At 46.3% G+C, this 22778-nt stretch overlaps 1 protein-coding gene across 4 annotated transcripts in view; it reads right to left on the reverse strand.

Moving 5' to 3' along the window:
- The window catches only part of RAB3D (RAB3D, member RAS oncogene family), a 518585-nt gene that overhangs the window by 280596 nt on the left and 215211 nt on the right, over positions 1 to 22778 (reverse strand). For 3 of the 4 annotated variants that reach the window (XM_069604147.1, XM_069604150.1, XM_069604148.1), the window contains exon 2: positions 988 to 1215. In XM_069604147.1, coding sequence (XP_069460248.1) covers positions 988 to 1215 — 228 coding nt within the window. Of the gene's footprint in view, positions 1 to 987; positions 1216 to 16826; positions 16936 to 22778 lie in introns of those variants that run through there. The other variant, XM_069604149.1, reaches the window with a different exon arrangement.

The following is a 22778-nucleotide window of genomic DNA, read 5'->3' on the forward strand; positions in this document are numbered from 1 at the left end:
TTCAGCAAGGTCACACAGAACACACCACCACCCAGCAGCCACCACTTGAGGTTCACCTCCATTTCTTAGCTACGTGAGCAATGCACTGTGGGTATGCAAATGATCTCAAATGCAAGTCTTTAGTTCCGGAAACGTGTCTTTGTCCATAGGAAGAGCTATTTTATACATAGCTTTTTAAAATCAAGTGGATCGCACCGGTCATGGCTAGAGCAAGAGGGCTAAGTCCTCACGTGCCAATACGGACTTGGGAGTGGGTGCATTAACATTTTCAAAGGAGTAGCTTACAACACAAAATGGCACCAGGTGGTTGATAGTTATATTAAGAAATGATAAAAACACTAGCTTGGGATTCAGTTGCCATCAAGACCTTCCTCTTCTCTTCCTTCTCTCTCACCCTACCCTGCTAACCTAGCTCTCTGCTCTTCCTCCTCTCCCTCCTTCCATACAGCTTATTGACTGGCCGCCTGGTGTACCTCAGAGTCTCACAGGTCCCAGGCACCCCTGCCAGTCTTCTGCGCGGCCCCACCCCAACTGCACTTGTAATAAAACCTCGAGAGCTCCTCTCTCCGCACATCACCAAGTCTCTGACTGGGCGCTGTTGGACACCTGCACCTCCCTTCCCACCTGCACTTAAAAAAACACAGAATCGCCAGCAGGCCCATTTGCTGTATCTAAACTGTTATATGTATAATATTCACTTAATCTGCCTGTGTAGACCGTTATCGTCTCAGAAATTCAAGGGCTCTGAGCGACTGTTTTTCCCTGTGTACATTCCCTCCTTGAGCACTTTGCAACACTTGCCTGTGTATAGGCGCTATACAAATAAACATTACCATACCATGTCATCCCGATAGTCGTCACAATAGTCGTGAGCAATAGCTCGCTCGTCAAGTCTCATTTTGTTACATGTACAGTTACTAAACTATGGTGACATTTTCACTCAATATCTCCCAAGTGGCAAGAAACCCAAGTGAAGATGGTGCTCACCCATATCTGCAGCTTGACCCTCTTCTCGTTCCTGTAGACCGTTTTCACCTTGAAGTCGATGCCCACAGTGCTGACGAAGGCCGAGGTGAAGGAGTCGTCGGCATAGCGGAAGAGGAAGGAGGTCTTGCCCACACTGCTGTTCCCGATGATGAGCAGCTTGAACATGTAATCAAAGTTCTGGTCGGCGGCATCCTTGGTGGTCTGCCGCGAGTCGTTGGCAGAAGCCATCTGTGGTTCGAAAAAATAAAAAGGGTTTGGATGAAGCCAATAAGCAAACACATTACCAACGATGGCAGTACCATCAAGGATAGATTTAGCATGGAATTCATGTGTCGAGAGAATTTCCAATTGTTAAATCATGTGAAACCACCTGCACAAGCGCATGTGGGGAAGAAAAGAGGATGGGGAAAATAATATGGGACCACTTACTAAAGGACTTGTGTGGCCTAGACCAAGGCCTGCCTCACACTTCCCCAGTTTGGGCTTGTCACGCACAAGGCCACAGAAAGCATGACTACACTACTCGGATCTGTGAGGGGGATGAATTACCTTAAAGGTGAGAGGTTAGGGTGAAAAGCAGTTTGTGCTCAGTATCTTTGTTCATATTTTTCTGGAACACTCTTCCGTACACTTGGGCCCCATACCAATAACTACTGGCTTTACATTTACGCATTCATCTTGTGTAACCTGCAATCCCATTGGATGAAATTGTATTTATTTATTTAATTGTTCAATCATAACACGCTTAATACCAGCGAGTGGTTTCTAAGCACGGAATCTGGATTAGAACCTTGTTATGCCGGGTTTTCTTGCTTCCAAGACAAACACATTGCCCCTGAGCTATCCTTCCTCCCCAGTTGCCAAAGGTGTATGATCTAAAATGATAGTCGAACTTCAGTTGGGAAAACCAAGACAGAGTATTTCTCATAACCCGATAAAAACAGCTATATTTGGCACTAGCTCTGACCGCCCCCTCCCAATGCAACAACCACAAGAAAGAGCAATTATTTTGATCCGGCAAAATGCTACACTTCGAATTGAAGGAGAACTCCACCTTCACACCTGTTTTTGGTAGTGATAATGTTATCGATACCTTCCATACAACTGTAGACATACATAAAGCTTTAGATAAAGGCAACCCACCAATGGGTAGGAAAAATGTATTGTTGGCTGAAAGACATACACTGAATTCTCTAATGACATAAAAATTGTGATTGAGCAAGCCGACAAAGGAGGCAACATCGCGATTCTTAATAGACAGGATTATGTACTGATGGCGAGTGAACACCTTGAGACACCCGGCTGGTATGAAAAATTGACTATTAATCCAAGTTGTGATATTTCGGTCAAGGCTAAAGAATTCCTCTTTAAAAGGGACCCGGTTTGGTCTATTGACTGATGAAGAAAGGGGATTTCCGACATAGAGTACCTGTAATCTACTTCCTCCCTAAAATTCCTAAGGATTTTGAGAGACGACCAATAGTTAGCGGCTGGGGCGTGATCGCTGAGAGATTCTCACAATACGTTGATTCAATCATTAATATGGAGGTCATTACACTTCCAGAGTACCTCAGAGATACCGTGCATCTCCTCCAAATTCTTGAGTATTGCACTTGGGAGGCTGATTATTGCTTTGTGATGTTGGACGTCAAAGCATTATACACTTCAATTGCACACAATTTTCCCCTTAGAATCACTGATTACACTTATGAGAATCAGCGAGCATCGCACATGGTGCATGTGATGAGGGTTAAAGAGATGCTATATTTTTTTAGCAAATATGTGTTTTTATTTGATGGCAAATCTTTCAGACAGACAAGAGGGGTAGCAGTGGGAGCCAATTATGCCCCGTGGCTAGCCAATTTCTTTATGGGCTTTTTTGAACAGACAAAACATGTCTAACACAAATAACCATACAGCTAATATGCTAAACTGGCATCGATTAATCAATGATATTTTTCTAATTTGGCGAGGGAGTGAAAGTCTTCTCCAAGGCTTAAATAAATATCTAAATATTTTAACCACTTTGGGATCAGTTTTACCTGTACCACTCCCCCACAGAGATTAATTTCCTTGATGTTCATTTGTATGTGAAAGATAACTAAATTCTATCAACTACGGACAGGAAACCTTCTGAGGTTAATACTGTGCTACTAGCTTCCAGCAATCACAGGAAGAGTGTAATTAAGAAGCTACCCCTTGGCGAATGTGTACATGCTCATTGCAACTGGAGCACTAGTGAGACTTTTAAAAAGGAATCTGAATTGTTGAGGAGTAGGTTTTCGAACCGTGGCTACAGTGTGACTAACTTAGTGCAGGCCAGACAGAAATGTGTACAGATGGATAGGAGTACTTTACTGAGGCCCAAGCAGAGAACACCCACTCAGTACAATGAGCTGTCACTTGCTTTCATTAGATTCAGACTTGAAAAATTGCATTAAAGAGGCACCCACCTTTTATTATACTAAAGCTAGACCCTTAAAGCCCATTTAAACCCATTTATTCTCAACCCATTAGAGACACAGAGAACTACCATTCAGCCCTGGCTGGGTTCTACAAATGGGGGACATGTAGTGTTTATTAGCATGCATTGAACTGGGCATTAAACCTTTTAAAATGAAAGATGTCATCAATTGTCAGTGAAGGATTGTAGTACATGCTATACAATGCATTTGTCATTTAACATTCATTGGAAGCACAATTTGAGAGCTACGAACAAGAATTATGGAACACTTGGATTCCATAAGGAGTCAAGACCTAAGGATACCACTGGCAGTTCACTGGCAAGGAAAACACCAACTGGAAACGAACACATTCGGTTTGTGGAATTACAAACTGTGAAGAGTAACTGAGTAGGAGGCAGCAGGAAAAGATGCCTATGTCAACTGCAAGCAACATTAATTTGCGAGTACAGGACCGTCTTGCGGGTTTTAAACTCTGAAAATGAAATGAGTGTTTTCTTGCAATCATCTTTAACAACCTGTCTTTCTACCTTGTGTGCTGGCAAGCACCCCAAACACAAATGGGACGCTGGGCCAAGCCGAATGTACACTTCAGCAGTTATGTGCCAGCGGTTAATATATCGGTTAATATAGCAGAGTTTAAATATTTGTAGAGTGGAGAAATCATTCCTTGAAAATGTGGTCGAAATATACTCAACTGGTGTACTTTCACGTCACTAGTCCCTGAAACCTTCTCGCTAGTGGTCAGACTTGGGGGAGGGAGTAAAGATTAAGTTCTCGCAAGAGATTTAGAGGTTTGACCAATCGGGGTGCGAGTATAGTAGGCTGTACACCTCTGTGACAGACAATTAAGCTTGTTTGCCCTGGTCAGTACCAACCACAATAATATTTGGGCCATGGGTGAACAGCAACTGGTATAATGTTGAATGCCTTTTCTATTGGGTCTTGTCCCCCTTAGGGAACCGACACAGTATATGGCTATGTTGAGCATTGACATTCACAGTGGGATAGAACAGGCTACCCTTCAATAGTGATGGGCACCAAGTATTGTTTTGGGAAGATTATTTTCGTTCTTTCACATCACCATGAGCACTGTGCTACCCAATTCACTTTATATTTTCAGTGTCTATGCCTTGGTTGTACTTTTGAATCAATAAGAGCATCGCAAGATACAGCTCACTTTACACCTTTAGCACCAAGGTATTGGCCAAACAACATTTTCTACAGATGTACATTCCTTTGTAGTAGGTTGTGGTTTCTTTAAGGGATATATATATATATATATATATATATATCTCCATTATGGTGAATACTTTGTGTCTTCATCATAATAGTTGCAGTTATTGTCAATGATATCAGCTTTTTAGAGGTGCACGAGAAACTAGGTTTTCAAGAATTAATGATTACCAGCAATTGGATTGATACACATAAGATTGTTGCGCGTTTTACGTTGGTGTTGTCACACATCCACGTACGACGTCACTCTGCCTATATAATTGTAGCATTCTAAGATGGCGGCCGAACGCACGTGAAATGCTGCTTTTTACGTCCAACTGGATCTTGGCTTAAACCACCTTTTTTATAAGTAAGTTCAGATAATTTCACTTTAACCGTCTGACGTGTGCTCGTTCATGGCATTAAACCAGGATTAGAAGGGTCACTTTTGGCTGGATTTTGGCTGACTTTAGGCACATAGGAAAAGGAAATTACTTTTCAGGATTCACTTTGACATACTTCGATCCATTTCTGATGGATATGAATTCCAGAACCTGAAAAAGATATGCCTGGGTTCTTTTTGAGTATGATTTGATAAATTGGGCTTCAATTGGTAATTGGATTTCTTAGCTTGGATTCTTTTGCGATTCAGGTGCTTCTGTAGGATAGAACCATACACTAATCAAAAGTTTAAACGTTTTGTGATGCAACTATTTAGTAAGATGTTATTTCTTTAAACACACGTGACTGTGATTTTTAATTATTTAGTCCATACCATAGTGATACAATTGTGAGAACTGGGTTCGAGGATTCAGTTATAATTGGCCACCTTCTGGAACCGATTACTGTACTTATTGTTCTCAATACATTTTCAAAGAATTAAGGGTGAGGGTTTTCCAATTATTCCACCCTCTTTGCCCCAACACAGTTTGTTTGTTTGTTTATTTAATATAGCGCAAAACCAAACCCGCAGGTAGCAAACATTACAAGGATACTTGTGAACTTATTACAGTGACAAGCAAAATGGGCAGTAGGACAGTTCAGCAGCGTTACAGTCTGAATAGACTTATACAGTTAATGCCAGTTGTCGGAAGCATAAAGAGCTAAGCAACAATCAACCACAGTTTTGTAGTCCCGTAGGGTCCAGTGAAATTCCTAGATACTAGCAGTGGTAGTCGGGGTCCCTATGGGGGGACAGGTTAACATAGGGCCTAGTCGGGAGGTGTCACTCAGGACGAGTGGTTCTAGTAAAAGAGGGTGATCACATTAGATGTCATTAGATCGTATCCATGAAAGAATCTTGTGCCTGAAACGTAGGTAGGGTTGGTCCTTTCTAAGTTCTAAGGGGAGTTTGTTCCAGGTTTGGGCAGCTATGACTGGAAAGCTAGCGCCGCCAGCTGTACTCTTTTTTATATCTAGGCACCATCAAGGTATAAGCGTTAGTCATTCTTGTGGGGCGGTTTCAGATTCTCTTGTTTATTTTATTTGCTAGATAGGGAGGAGCTATATTGTTGAGGCATTTGGACGTGAGCGAAAGGGTTTTGAGGGTGATCCTGTCTTTAATCTTTAGCCAGTGGATGTTCCTTCTGGCGGTGGAGACATGGGCTCTGTTAGGTATGTTTAAGGCTACTCTAAGAGCGTTATTTTGGAGAGTTTGGAGTTTGTTAAGGATATACTTGTTAGATCCCGCATATAGGGCATTACAATAGTCCAATCTGGATATGATAAGTGCATTAGCTAAGGTAATACAGTTAGCCTCTGTTAGGAATGGCCTACATGCTCGGATCAGTTTACAAGTATAGGCTGTGCAGGAAGCTCGGGAGTTAGTTTGTTTCTTAAAAGTGAGTGCTGAGTCCAGATAGACCCCCAGGGTTTTGACTGCAGGCATCACTTTAATGACATTGTTGTCAATGTTAAACGAGGCACAGTTCGGGTCAAGTTTTTTAATCGCTGTCTATGTGCCGAGAATCAGAATCTCCATTTTGTCGTCATTCAGAAGAGGCCATGGATGCCATCCATGCCTGAATGAGGAGATATAGCTTGTTTACCAAAGCTGAGTCTTCCAAAAAGTTACCTGAAAGGGGGGTGAGGATCTGAGTGTGATCTGCGTAGTTAGTGTAGAGGACACCCAGTCTATCCAACTTGTCAAACAATGGTTTGGTAAAGATGTTGTACATAGTAGGAGACACACATGATCCCTGGGGGACACCGCAGGAGACTTGTATGCAATCAGCAGCTGCTAGAGTGGAGAAGACTCTCATTGTCCGGTATATTGTCCAGTATACGCATGGTTTGACTCGTAAGGGTTCATGAGTTTTTTACAGTGAATATTCTTCTGAAACCTATATTAAGGACAGGATTTTACTTATGCGCCTATTTCATTTTTGTCATTTTTTCTTTCGATCTCATTTTTCATTGTGTTGGTGTGTATGTTCCGGTCATACATTTGACCAATTTTCAATATTTGATTCCTATAATTGTAACGTTCTTTTTTTTACTTTGGTCAACATAACTGCATAGCTCTCAACCCACACGCTTTTGGCGGGTGTCACCTGCCCTGTAAGCCACTAACTCACCCGCCAAGCCTCCTGCACGCCCATTTGTTTCAATGAGCTCTCAACCACCACAAACAAAATCGGGTGTTTTCACCCGCCTTTGTGACACAAATGGTTGAGAGCTATGTAACTGTGATCTATCAATGATGACTCTGTGGCGACATTATTCAGCCTGTAACTACATATGAATTGTTATGTATGGTTGTATATGTTTCAATTTAAATACTCAACTGCCCTGAGGAAGACATTAATTGGTTGTAACATGTGTTGCCTGTTTTGCAGTTTTCATTTTTTGGGCACATTTGCTTAAAAATCTTAAGGAGATCTTTGTTAATGAATCCTTGCATTTGTGCGATCAAGGTAGCAGCAAATTGGCACATCGTTATGATGTTCTTTTTGTGAACATGGAGTTCTAGACAACCCCTTACATATCTCAGTATATTGTGGCCCTGATGCTAGTACCTTAACACACCAGGTATCTATTGGCAGAGTAGCTGGAACCCTGGTAGAGCCCATCTCTGTTGAGTTTATATATGGCAATAGGATAAGGTTGCAGCTTGATTGAGATATACACCATGCTAGTTGATAAGTCCTCAAAGAAATAGACCACAAGCTATCAGATCTATTAATTGGAAATTAGTCAATGTTTTGACTGTCAATTTCCAAAACATTCATCAGGACACAGATTTCTTGTTGAACATGGTCCTTCTCAATTTCCATGATCAGAAAATATGGAAAGATTGTGCAGGAGCTTCCAGTGTTATAGTACACAAAAAGGAGTTGTAGGACGACACAGCTACAAGTCTATCGAGAATTAAACCGGGAGTACCTGCAAATTCCACGCTGGCATTGTCCATTGTGCAAGCGAACATTCAGGGCTTTAGATTAAAAAATTGAGCTTAAAGTGCGGTGAAGGACAATTACTGTAGCGACTGCCCCGTTCACTGCTTTGCCACTGCACTTCTTTCGACTGATCAGGATCTGGTGTGGCATAGTTTGCGGGCACGGCACTATTGATTGAGATCCCTGGGAATGAAAGGGTTACTGCACTTTTAGTCATGTTGACTGCATGTTTCCTGAAGCCCAATACTGCCAGTACTCAGACACCTGTAGAGCCTGCCCTAGAGTACACAGGGAGAGTGCACCCTTCCATGAACTGGCCAGGAGCGTGGGATAGAATGTACTGGGTACTTCCGCTGCTGAAAAAACCCTCTCTAGCATTATCTAGAAACCAACCATATCCTGGGAATGCACCAGTCTGGTTTCCGCCCAGGACATGGCACACAATCTGCACTGCTTCACCTAAAAAAATAGATGGACGAGATCAGGGATGAGGGCAAGCCTGCCTTGCTCCTCCTACTTGATCTGTCAGCTGCTTTGAACCTGGTTGACCACAAAATCCTATGCCACCCACCTTAACACCAGAGCCAATTTTGCCCCTGAAGCCACTTCATGGATTGCTTCCTTTCTAGGGGGAAGAGTTAAGAGAGTGTTCACTAAGAATGCAAGTGCACCACCAACACCCATCACGTGTGGGGTACCACGAGAATCCTGCATATCCCATACAGTCTGTGAGGAACCCGAGTGCGTCATCACTTCTTTTTCTCCGGGATCCTCTGCTCAGGTGGCAGGGGAAAGGCCATCGGTTTTGAATCCCGACCCTGGGGGTGCATATGTGAGTGAGGATCACCTACGCGGACAGAATGCGTGGAATGGGGAGAGGACATGTTTGTGTGAGACATGCATGGTATGCACCTTTCCCTTGTCAAAGTGAATCTGATACTCCCCCCTGTCTTTGTAGGCTATTGTCAGCCTTTGTCCCTTGCTTCTGCCCAAAATGTCCACAGTCATTTCATGTGGATCGGGATGAGGAGGAAACAACGGGGAGTTTTGAACTCTTCCATTCATTCACACCACTTTGGTACTGAGACGGGGAAGAGGGCTTTGGAGGAATTCCATGGTAATAGCCAGGCATGTCCAGCTAATAGATTTTCCCATAGACAGGCAACTGAAGTGAAGGACTCGCACCTGTATGCATTTAACAAGTCCCAGGTGTATAAGAAGGGCAACAACCCAGCAGAGAGAGAGAGACGACCTGGAGAGAAGGACGTAGCTCGTAGAAGCAGAGCGGGCTGGGGAGGAACCATCTTGATGAAAGCTGTGCTGAGCAGGTGTGTGAAAGAGGTGCCGGGGCCAGAACGGACTGCGAGAGGATCAGAAAACCTGCTGTCCTCTCTGCCCGGTGTCCACAGCAGGAAGTGTCGGACATTAAAACCTCCCAAGGATGCAGATCGCTGCCAGGGTGAGAGATGCTCTCTGTAGCTTCTGCGGTGGAAGATCACAGCTACGCGAGGCAGAGGAAGGTGAGCACTGCTCGCTGTGGCTCCCTTGTGGAACAGGTGGAGTGACTAGAAGTCGGAACAAGTGGCCAGATGGAGCTCCTGCATACCGCCGGTGAGTGTAAAGAAGGGAACACTCGTACCGGGGTGCTCAGAGGGCTGCAAACAAGCATAGTAGAATATTGAACGGACTGAAAACTATCACAAGGGCTATGGGAGGCCAAACCAAGTGATTTTTAATACATAACAAGTTGCAAGATGTTATAAATACTTTTGAAAGTTGCAACAAGCATTTTTGAATACCGACCTAACTAAACGATAGGATGAATATATTTGAATACCGCACAAGAGAAAAACAAATGGTGAACATTTATTATGTGAATGCAAGGTGGTGCAAAGGGGTAAACACCACGGTGTAAGAGACAAGTTGTAGCACAGCCAAAAGATTGCCAAGAAGAATGTGAAAGATACAGCAGTCCAAGGACCTACAGGTGAAGAGAGAAAACATGTGTTGGCAAAAGCATGAAGAACATAGAAGCATAACAAAGTGCATGGGGTTATCAGTTGCATGACCTGTAATGGGTGGACCGGTTGGTCACACGGCTGCACCTTGACCCAGTGACCCCTACATGGAAACAGCCAGGGAAAGCAAATTTAAAGAGGTTTGCATGTTGCAACAGTTGCTAAAAGTGAATGGTAAATGCAGAAACAGAGCCACCTATGTGAGCCATTGAAAAGCCTGCTTGACCAAGGATTTGAACTGGAACTGTTTTTGAAAGCTAGAAGATGTGAACAGATTTTGGAATTTGGACGAGCTGAAATCTTGGGGAAGGGAAACCCAGGGTCTTTTGGAACTGTTATGAGCTTAGGGAAGGGGAAGCCGGGTATAAGCCAAGAGCTGGAAGAAGTACAGAACTTTACTTTTGACCACTATTTATTTTGCTCCCGACATCCCTACACATTTTATATACTTAGTTGTGAGGGCAAGGGTAGGTTTTAGACACAGACGGACTTGGTTTGAACTTACTGACACAGGCTATCCGCCTTTTACTTATGAAGTTGAATCTGTTGCCTGTCTCTTACTTCATGATGCTTTCACAGCTCTAACAACTTCACCAGACCCCTCTTTGACATTCTGGACCTCATCGGCACAGCACACACCAACTATGCCAGTGACAAAGATTCTCCTCCCGCTCACTGTTAACTACGATGCAGGCTCCAACACCCTCAATGCTGCTTACTCCACCATTCAGGCTTGGATGGGCGAGAACCGTCTCCGCCTGAATAGGGACAAGACAGAATCCTGCGTAGGACCCCCTGCGGTACTACATAAACTCAATTACCAATATTCAGCGTTCAAAATGGACACATTGGTCCCTGTACCTTCCTCAGTGAAGATGCTAGACGTATAACTGGATGCCACCCTTGCACTGTCCCGCCAAGTGAATGCCATTGCCTCCTCCGCAGCCTATGCCACTAAACTGTTAAATGCCTCAAGACCCTTCCTAACCACAGATAACTGCCTTATGTGTGCCAGGCTGGATGACTGCAACGTCCTCTTTGCCGGCACCTCATCTAAAAACCTCCAGAAAATGCAAGCCACACAAAATATGCTCTCTGAGCAGCCCTTAACATTCCTAAACAGAAACACATATCAGCATCCAGGAGAGCAGTTCACTGGCTACCAATCCGTGAACGGATTATATTCAAAACCTTGTCCATTACTCACAAGTGTCTGTCTAACACTGCTCCTCCTTGCCTCTCTCAGAAAATCTCCAGAGCCCAGTCATCCAGCCCAAAATCAGACATCCAAAGATCGCTGCCAAACTGCGCAACTCCTCGCGCCTCACCTTGAGAGTAGAACCGTCATACTGGGTATATTCCGGCGATGCCGCAAAACATGGCTGTTTGCTTAGCCTGGACCTTCACTGCCATATTTGTGAACTATACTACTGCCAAGTGTTGATGGTTTAGTTGTGTGTACTTGTAAACTATAGTACTGTCATGTGTTTATGGTTTAGTTGTGTGTACTTGTAAACTATACTACTGCCAAGAGTGTATGGTTTAGTTGTGTGTACTTGTAAACTATAGTACTGTCATGTGTTTACTGTTTGTTCGGTTTTATTGCAAGTAACTTGTTTCTGTAACAGCCCCTTGATGCCTCCTGGTTATTTGGCCGCTTTATAAATGAAAAAAGTAAATAAATATAACGAGTATTTATCAGATGCCATCTCGTAATCACTATACCATGCTTCAGTTGGAATTATGCTGATTTGTGCTATTTGCATAGAATATTTAATTGCCCTGACGAAAGTCCTATATTTTAGAAAGGACTGAAACATTCCAGCGTTTGTTATGCTGCACTCCTAATAATAAGGAACTGTTGAGTAAGGGGGGTTGTGGTTGGCGCGTGACACCTCATGTGTTGATCGGACATTTAAAATATTTGCTGGATGTATTTTGGCAATATAGCTAGCTATCGATGTGTACGTTTTTTGTCACCAAGTTTTGGCGATGGTTTTAGATGCATGTGAAAGTTATAATGGCATATTTTCAATTATTATTTTGGAATTACCATATTTGATTATGTCCCTGTACGCTTCTTTTTGTAAGACTATATATAACTTTGTATTTGTGGACTGAAGACCAGTTTGTCATATTGGGGGAAATGTGGACACGTTCCTGTAGGAAAAGAATTAGACAGCGTTATGGATTCTCTGGAGTTTCCAGATGAGACCCTGCGGGTTGAGAAAGGAGAGACTGCTGACATAGCTCTATTTGGAGAATAGGAGGGCATGGGTGCAAGTAAACCTGTTGAGGAGGGCAAGGAAGGAGGCCATTGTTAGGAAGGCAGGAATGTGGTGCACGTGCTGACCATTCAGTGCATTTGACGGGTCAGTGAACGACCTAGGAGCAGAGTCTTTATTACTTGAGAAGGAGCGGCACCTAGAGAGGCTGGCCCAAGGAGAGGCATCCAGTGCTCTGGGCAGTGGTTCATTATCCGAATATGCGTCTTGTTTCCATTTAGTTTCAGAGATCCGGATTTCACCCAGTTACCTATATCCATGGTCTATACTATGTACCAAGAAAAGGCGAGAGCTAGAGAAGGGGAGGTGCCATCATGTCTTGGGGAGATCATCTGTGTAGTAGGAGAAAAGTAAGTCTTTAAGAGGAAATTAGGGAGCAGAATAGACGGAGAGGAGAAGCAAGGGGCCTAGAGCACCACTGGGGTAGAGCAAGCCTTTGGGTTCTGTTAGACAGGAGGAAAGAGAACAGGAAAGAGGAGTTTTGCTTAAATCAAGAAGCTTTGAGATGATAAAGGTTGGGTTGGGAAGGAAGTTGGATCTAGGTACTGAGGACAAATGCAGGGTTCTAAATTTCTGAGAGCCCTTTCCATCCTGGGTCTAGCCGAGTAGAACCTGGTTACCTTGGAACCAGCACCTACCAGGAGCTATGTTTGGCTCACCAGACTAACTGGTGCCTTACAAACATTAACTTTGAGTGTTCGAGAATGTTAATAAAGAAGAATTGGGATTCCATATGGAAGTTAGATTTGCAGTGCGCTGTGTACTCGTTCCTGGTTCAATAGCAGCATAGCAGCAGCTCCTCCTGACTGGGTGATGCCCGACAACCAAGAGCTGGTTTTAGCACCTGCTCAACGATTCTTATTTTCGAAGCCTGCAAATGCACTTGCCCTATTTATGTCCCAGAGTCTTCTGAAGTGGTTGTGAATAAAGAAAGATAGAAATGGCGCAAGTAGATTGGAGTGGGGCGACACAGAGAGAAGGATGACACAGAGCAGGAGGTGGTGAGGGAAGGGGGTGGCACTGAAGAAGGGGGATACCATGGTGGGCCAGTCATGCAAAGTCAGTGACTGAATTCTTCATAGCAAGGGCAATCATGAGATCGGCAAAGGTGATCGTGATTGCAGACAGGTAAGTGATTCGAGAAGGGTGGCGTTAATGGAGTAATTATAATTATATATTTTTGTTTAACGCACTTAATACCGAAGAGGTTTCTGAGCGCAGGGATTCGACTCTGTGTTGCTCTGCATTGTCTTGCTTCCAAGACGAGCGCGTTACCAGGGAGCTGTAAACATAGCTCAGTAGGGTTTATCTGTGCTACGGTGGATAAGCACAGCCTGGCATGAAGAAGGGGGTTCCAGAACAGAGGCGGAGAAGGAGTGCATCTAGAGGAGAGCCATCCCACCGCACACTCCCGATGTCGGCCAGGCTTTCGACAGTGATCCGAAAGCAGTGTAAGAGGTTAAGGGGTACATTTATAGGTGGGCAGAGAACTGATGAGAAGGCAGCTCGTGCCCTTGCAAGTAGGCAGTGAGCGGAAAAGGGAAGGAAGGCGGGATCTGAAGGAGGCAATAGAAGCAGAAAGGAATGGGCCAGTGGGAGCGTATGGGCACGTGGAACGCTGGTTGCTACACAGGCAGTTGGGGATCCAGCTGCTGGCAGGGGAAAAGGATATGAAAGGTGCCAAGAGGTGCTGGCAACTGGCCCGGTATGCCCAGCTCCTGTGCGTACAAGCAAACCTCGGGAAGCGGGAGAGGGATTGCACAAGGACAAGAGAAGAGCACTGCAGGGGAGAATGAGGAGGGAGGCACTGGCATGGAGGTGTCCATCAGTGGAGGAAGAGAGTGGGTGCTCCAGATCCCAGACACGTGAGCAGTTCTAATCATATGTAACTGCGGGATACCAGCCGGCTAAGAGGGGCGAGACATCGCAGGGCTTTGAGGATGAAAGGCGGCTTAGCAGTCCCTTCACAGGTAGAGCGCCAGCTGTTGATTTCCTTTCCCAAAGGGCACCCAATGAACATTCTCCCCACAGTCTTGCGGTGCCAGTGCTCCTGATAGGAATCTCTAGGTGGGGGTGGGAAGCAAAGGGAAGATTTTAGATCACGTTGGAATCAGGTTCATAGTGCAAGATAAGTGGGGAAATGGGGATTCGGCTGATGACAACCCACAAAAAACCTACAGGAGAGAATGCGGCATGAAGCGCTAAGAGGAACTGCTGGCTTGCACACGGATTCACCAAGTTTAAAGCAGAAGTGTAGCTGTATCCCAATAAGTAAACTAAAATGTAACCCATGGCAACTCATTATGTGGCCCTCCAGATGTTTTAGACTACACCTCCCATGATCCTTCACCACTGAGCTGGCTAGGGATAATGGGAGTCGAAGTCCAAAACATCTGGAGGGCCACACTAGTAACCCTGATGTAGCCTAATGATGACCACCTACTGTCAAATGTAATGCCAAGATTGGCTCTAGCTAAGCGCCAAAATGAAGAGCCATTCAATCAGCTTCCCAACCATTCCTTATACTGAATCCCAGGAACCGTGTAAGTCAAGAAAGTCTAGAGAGGACGCATGAGGGCCAACAATGCAATGCCACAAATGACCCCTGCTCCCCGCATGGCTCCTCCCACTGGATCCGTCGCACTTGGGGCTTGTTTTCCAGCCTACCTTTAGAAGACGTTCCTTCCTGTAAGCATCATCCGGTTTTACTAAAATAACAGCTGTTACTATTAGCCCATTCTCAGCCCTGCCAAGCTGCAGGCTGCACTCATGCCAGAGCCGCATTATGCTCTTAAAAATGCCGCCCGGCGTCCTTGAGACCCCAAAGGATGTGTAGTCCATTGCCTTAACTACAGCTCCGTCCCATCAGCATAACACTGATACAAACGTCTAAGGAAGGGACCAGGAAGAGCGCTTCGGGGCGCCATCTTGACTTGGGGAATTTTGGCGAAGAGTACGAGCACTCGTGAGTTCTCCTGGCGTCTGGCTGGGTCTAGTCTCCAGGTGGGATCAATGGCTGGAAAGGGTGGGCATAGTAAAACTATGCTTCTGAGTTCAGGTTGCCTTTTGCCACCTTGACCCTGGCTTTCTTTTGTCTGATTGGTGGGAACGGCGATGGACCAGATTTCCTCCAGCCACGGTTCCAGTTTCTACATGACTGAAGGGAGCCGGTGGCCGCCCACAGCCCTGGCCTAGGACTAAGTGTCATCTTGGCAGAGAATTGCTTCCCCTTGGCTAGGTGCCCAGGCCTGTGACATTGGCTCGTCCCATTTCCTCATTAGGCCGCCTCCTCTCTTGCCCTCTACGCTCTCAGTGCTTTGAGGCGAAGTGAACGTTCTGGAAAGTAACATCCAAGCAACCAACACAACGTAACACTTCACTGCCTCCTTCGATCCCCCCCCACCCCCCCAGCCCTCCAGAGCTTTAGGACGGTCTGATAACATACCAAAGTGATATGCACGTTATCGGCAAAACATGTTGTCACCTCTTATACTCAGTGCTTTGAGACAGCTTAACAGCATGTTGGCGCTACAAGGATTCAACTTAACGTCATGGTTTTCTATTCCCAGTTTTCCCTTTCTCTCTACTTTTCTGCTCCTCCCTTCAAGTTCCTCTCAGCATGTTGAATTTCGATCCATAGCTCCCGTTAGGGGGGAAAACTGGACTCCCCCCGCCCCCAATCATTCTTATTGAAGCTAGGGCACAGCACCTTGAAGGGAAATGGGCATAGCGACTGCTGGTTGGCTGACATCCTTGGTCTTCCGACTGTGGGCCTGGTGAGGCAGAGGATGTCGAGCGGGCGGCGTAGGGTGGAAGTCTTTTCCCAGAGAGGCGGTGGGAGGACGGCTTTTAAGAGACAGCACAATAGCATGTGGTTGGGCTCAGGTGGTCTTGGCATGAAGTCTGGAACCTCCGGATTAGATAGAAGACCCTGCGTGGGGGTCCTTTCTAATCTCGGCGCGCTTCTCCTTAAGGTTCCTAGCCACTGCCTGCAGTGGAGCAGCTGTAACCTGCCTGGAACTGGCCTGTACAGGAGATCGAGGTCTCTTTATTCACAACCTCATGAACTGGCTCCCCACTAGTTCCCATCTTTGCGGTTCTGTACAGCCCCGCCCCAGGCACCCCCCGAGCCCCTCCACCCCCCGCAAGACCTACGCCATCTGTAACGTTTCTGATTCTAATGGTCATCCCTGCTCTTCAAATAAATACACAAATACAAATAAAGGCCAGTGGGATGCAGGGTGCTTGTTTTACTGCACGAGGAATACGTGCGGCCCCCCAGCATTTGGGCTTTATGGCGTTGCAGTGTTCTTTCAGCTATTGTTCAGTCGGATTGGGCACGCTTATGGTGCCGCTTCTCTCCCATTTTCAGCATACCCAGAAATAATGCCACATAACTACCCCCACACCTCACCAAGCCAGTGCAATACAGAGCGGATACCCTTCACCTGCCCACCTCACCTCTCTCCCCTGAGCAGGCTTGTGCGCACACCGATTCAGGAGCTGTGGTTGCCCGGCGCTGTTCCGTGAAAAGAGCAGGCAGCTCAGTAAACTGAGCGGTTGCCCTGGGTGATCTGCCTTCCCCCGACTGCCATCTGTCCATATCAGTAAGCAGCTGCCACACACAAAAGGGGAGGCATATATACACATTATTTCCAAGAACCCTAGACACGTAGTGCACATATGCAGGGCACCATCCATCACTTTTTTCAGAAAGGGCCTCAAAACATACCTGCTTCCCCACACATAAGCCCGCCCTCCTCCTCCATTGCCATCACTGGTCTATCCTCATCTTCCTATCCTTTCCTGAAAACATTTCAACTCCCACCTTTTCAACATTTGAACCAGGTTAGGTAGGGCCAGCGCTAAACAAAAATTCTATTAAATAGTAAGTCTTCAATATGACTACACTCACCCAATGGGCTGTCCTTAACCCCCATTGTCTACTGGGGCATATACCCTGGGCTGTAATCTACATACTAACATGCCCCCTGACCTGGGGGTGTCGTCGGGGCCCCCCAGTCCTCCAATCTCTAGAACTAGGTATTGGGGCAGGAGGGTCTTGTCCTCCGGATCTCCAGCGCAGGACTTATGTCCCGCTTGTGCTTGCTCTATGGTGCCAGCCGTGCTACTAACGAAAAAATATGGAATCTTTGTTTAAAATGTATATGGGGGTGGGCTAAGGGGTTAAAACGGGCGGGGAGGGGTTTGGAGTGGCTTTAAAATCATAGGGGAACGAGGGGTTTAAAAAATTAAAACAAATAAAATTGATATTTTTCGTTATAACATTTTCGCTATTACAGAATTCTCTGTAATTTAATTTGTTAAAATCACATTAAACCTGTGCCAGCAAACCCCTCCTTTCATGGAAGTGTGGATCGGTCCTCGAGCCCCCCTGCACTGTTCCTGTATACCCCCTTTCCACCTTTCTGGGCCTCACCTGGAGGCTAGGCAACCAAATCTCAGTCCCCAGGACGCTGTCCAGCTTCCATCTCTGGACCTCAACACATCACCTTAAAGTCACGCTGATGACGCCTGTGAGGGTTACTCAGCGGCCTAGGAGCCGTGCCGCAGACATGTTGTCACCACGAGGCACATCCCAACTAGTGACTTTCTGTTATTTGGAGATGGTAACAATTCTTTCTTTCACGGTGAAACCTGTGTCCATACCAAATCCAGTTTACAGAAACAACTATAAGGAGTTCGGGGGTAGGGAGTGAAAGACGTGATAGATGGCCTCGCGACATTTCCCATTGCCCAAAGAAGTTTCACTCCAAAAGAACAAGGCTGTACATTTTAAATAAGCACATCTTGTCTTGGACACATATCGGAGAAATGTACGGGTAAAGAAGATCCTGGGGCAGCAGCCCCCTAAACATGGCCAATGTTGTCTCTTCTATTGTGACCCCAACAATCTTTGGAAATGTTTTGGGTGACCTTTGCTATCTTATGTCACTGTCATGTATGGCACACTCGGCTGCCATTTGCATGGTATGGTCGCAAGGCGCTTTGGAGGATCTGAACGCGCGGAGAGGGGTTCCGTTAGTGGAGGGATGGGAAGAATGCAAGGTAGCTTGCCTGTTGTGTTGGTGCATGCAGTGTGGAAGTGCACGGAGCTCTGCATGCGGCCCTATTCCTAGGTCATCGGCATGGAAGGCATTTGCATCCAGAAGAGAGCCTGCTGTGGCCTTGTCGCTAGGATGCGTTGGCCAAGGCGGAGGTAAATTGCCGAAGAGCTCTGTTGCCTGGAGTCTGCAGGGAGGGGTTTCATAACTGCCGCCTTCTGTCTTCTTCTTGCGGACAGATGTTATCCATAAGCAGTGATTATTGGATACCCAGGCTTGAGCCTCATTACTCCATCCTCTCGGGTCGTGGGTTGGATTTCTCCATGGTCTGTGTGGACTTATCACAGTAAGGCTGCTTTCACAGCGTCTTAGGTTTGCTGTGATGGGCCGCGGGTAGCAGACCTCAAAAACTGATATGTGCATTTAGCCAGGTGCGGTGCCAGCCCCTGGCTATGAGGGACTAAAGCCCTCCCACTTTGAGGCAGAAGTCACCGCTCTGGTGCGATACCCAGCCCTGTGCTCCGGTACAGGAAAGGTGGGACAGCAAGAGCCTGCCTAATCTCTCGCCTCAGAGAGCGTGCGTTTACGTGATGTTCAAACAATCATTAACGTGGTGGTCGTGGCAAACAGACACTGGCGGAGGACAAAAGCCTGCCCGGGCAATATCAAAAGACCCCCTATGACGAAGCCAAAAACTTAACTGCACTGATCGGCTTTTAGGTGGTCCATGCTTCCATTGATTAGCATCTCCTATGAACTGGGGTGAAAGTTGCATCTAATGGGCCCAAGGAAGGCATAATAGCCATTTAGCCGTCTGGGCTCGGCGGAAGAAGTGGGGGGAGGGAAAATTCAGCAGCACAGTGGGTTTAATCACTGCACTCACTACCAGCTTTCAAAACTGGCATCCAGTCCCCACAAAATGTTGAGACTGGCTCCGCCCCTGCCTATAGTGTGCTTGAGCACGGACGATGGCAGTGTTAGTGTTTGGAGGGTGATACGCCACTCAGAGCGTTCCTCAGGAGCAGCATTACAGTCGGGAAAGCTGTCCAATTGGACAACACAGTGGGGTGGGGATGGAAAGGATAGTAGGATATCAGGGAGCAAAAATGATTTGTTGAACAATGATTTTTATTAGAATCACTCAGGGCTCTGTTGCACACGGACAGTGCTTGCTGGATGTTTCAGAACACTTAGCGGAAGGAAATAAGGTTCTATTCGCTCATCCGCCTCAAACTCCCTCAGGGTCAGTCGCTTCTCCAAGCAACGAGTTGGTGGTAGATCTCTTTTTTCAGCTGGTGCCTCCCTCAGGAACAGCTGCCCTGCCTCCCTTAAACTTGAGGAGAACCATCTATGGTTCCAAAGCACCTCAAAACCTTTATCTTTGCTTCTGCTTTTTCTCCTCCTCTACTCTGCTGACCTCCTGGCTGTAAACAAAACTACACTGGCTACCTGGACACCCTCTGATCTTGGGCCCAGGTCCCTCCCCCACCAGCATCACACACCTGCACTGCCCGCCTGGCAACCCCCGCACTTAGGGCCTGTTTTTGTATCCCTACAGTCCCCCTACAAGCTCTTGATACCTGGTGTCTGCACTTACCCTGCACTTGCCACATGCTGGCCGTTACTTACCTATTGTTATCATCTATTCTCATGTAGAGCACTGTTCCCCGTCCCCCTTCCCCTGCACTTGCGCCATCTGAATGACACCTGGCCTAGTAGGATTGTCGTCTGTCCTCCCTTTGTCTCCCCCCCTTGCCTCGTCGCGCCTTGAAACACTTGTGTATAGGCGCGTTATAAATGCCATATCATATCATATATGTCATTTCATCGACACCCGTTTTTACAAATGGGTGTTTTGCTGCAGAATTTTAGTGGGAAAAACTTTTGGAAATTTAAAAAAATATATTTTTGGGGGCTCCCCCCTGACCCACCCTGTCATTTACTTATGTTTTCTTATTCCTGACTCCCCAACCCTTTATATGCCCTTGTCCACCCCCCAAAACAATTTCAAACTTTTTTTGGCAAAAATTCTGCGGCAAAACACCGGTCGTAAAAAAGGGTGTCGATGAAAGGACGCTATACCAGAAAAATAAAAGATGGAAGCGGGCCAACGGTGATGGAAGGGTAAGATGGGAGAAGAGTTAGTGGCCGAGGCATCCGCTGGTGCTTTCATTGCTACAGCCATTTTACGTAGCCCTTATGGCAAATAAAGTCATATGGTTTAAGCACCGGTGTGCAATTACCTTAGTACTGGGTACGCAGCCCCAAAGACGTAACATACACCTCTTCAGCACTTTAGGGGATACGGAAGAGGAGGGTCTTCCTCTTTTTGCATATTAAACGTGTCTTGGGAGAATTCAAATATCGATTACTCCAGTCCTGCTTAAGTGACACAGGCAAGTGCACATTAGTGGAGCTTTAAAAGACTCCCCTGGTACCAGTATCAAAATTAAAAGAAATCAAGATGATTAGTATGGTCCACAAATCCTGCGTCTCAAATCTATCCCAGTTCTTAATATCTAAAGCGCTTCCCACCCTTAATCGTACTGGCTGGGCTCACCGATCAGCCATAGTGGCCTGTTCTATATTCCCCAGGTCAAATCGATAACATGGGGCAGGGGCTCATCTGTGTGCATCAGGCCTTATCCTGTCCTCTACGTCATAATCACGCACTCACCGGAACTTTCGCAAAAGCATTTAGGTACAGAGAATGCTTGCTAACTTTAGGTTCATTTCTGGACCGCACTGCCAAAATGCCTGAAGAATGTCTGGCTTAACAAAGTGAGTACAGTAACTAAATATTAAAGACAGAGGGGGGGAGAGAGGGGCAAAGAATTCCATAGTGGAGTCTCTCCCCCTTCAAAAGGATTGTATATGATATGATATGGCATTTATAACGAGCCTATACACAAGTGTTTCAAGGCGCGAAACACTTATGCTAAAGAGGTCATGCAATTCTTGATCAGGACGCTTCCCGTGTACATCATTTTAACTTACACAGAAATGTATCCATCTTGCCCTTGGGAAGGGCATACGTGCCAAGAGTGGATGCAGACAAGGAGGCAGGCATTAAAGGCTCTCCACCCCAGATAGCAAAATACTTCCATTGACCTAGGAGAGCCAACTTTGCAACGTCCCAGTAAGCGGTGTTGCTAGGCCTGGAAAAGATGCAGGCTTAAGCTAATGTTGGGACTGGCGGGACTCGCGGCAAGCTAGCCTTTTGGTTCTAGCTAGCCCTTGAACTTCTATCCGGGGTTAAAACCAAAAGCCCTGGGGCTATAGCCCCACCCCAGCCCCCACTAGCCCCCAGTAGCGACGCCTCTGGAGTGGATGGCCAGGCTTAGTGACCAGGTCGTGACATGGGAGGGGAGCCGCAGTGCAGAATAAATGCATATGTGCGGCGGGGTACAGGGGGCCCCAGAGCACGTAGGCCAGAGGGCCCTACATGTGCATGGGTTGGGGACAGTTCTGGGATTCATTCAGTCAGTGCAACCGTTGTTCTTACTCCCCAAAGCCGCCCCTGCTAATTATTTCTATGTGCCTGAAGGGAGCGGATGCCTCTGGGCAAGTGCTTCGTGACCTGGTATCCATTGCATTTGTGGCAGAACCCTGGGTTTGAAATTGCTGGGAGCTATCCAGCTCCTACTTCCAGCCTAATAGAGAGCCCAGCCAGGTCAGCTTAAATTAGCGGGTACCAGGAGATGCCTTTGGGCCTCAGGCCGAGCGTTGAACATCCCTATGTGGCATTAACTTTGAGTAATTGAAACTGTGGTTAAAGAAGAATTGTGACACATCTAGTTCGCATTTAAACTTAATGGATCATACATATTGGGCAACAAGTTAAAAGTTTGCCTCTCCTGTGGAAGTGAGATTTGCAGTGCACTGTGTACTTGGTCCTGGTTTTCCAGTGGTAGCTTGTGCCTACTGGGTGAACTCCAAAACCCAAGTGCTGCTTTTAGCTCCTGCTAATTGAATCTTAAATTTGGAACCCAGAGAACCGATTATAAAAGGAACTTTTAACAAAAGGTGTGCTGTGGAATGCATCTTTTTAATCGGCCACCCCAGCCGCACAAATAGCCTTTGTCCAGGATCTCTGGCTGCACGGAGTAGCCTGCATAGGCGTTGCTGTGGGGCGGGGGAGGGGGGGTGCTGAGGGGCTATAGCCCCAGATAGAAGCTCAAGGGCTACAACAAAGAGGCTATAGCTAGCCCCGAGTCCCGACATTAGCGTAGCCCCAGATCTTTTCCAGACCTAGCAACACCTCGCTAATTTACTGCAAATATAAAGGTTTATACATATGCCTTTAAACATGCATGAGTGTTCAAGGTCACTCCACTCTAGGGGTTTA

The sequence above is a fragment of the Ambystoma mexicanum genome, chromosome 3q (assembly GCF_040938575.1).
Source record: "Ambystoma mexicanum isolate Mex_15411 chromosome 3q, UKY_AmexF1_1, whole genome shotgun sequence".
NCBI classification, from domain to species: Eukaryota; Metazoa; Chordata; class Amphibia; order Caudata; family Ambystomatidae; genus Ambystoma; species Ambystoma mexicanum.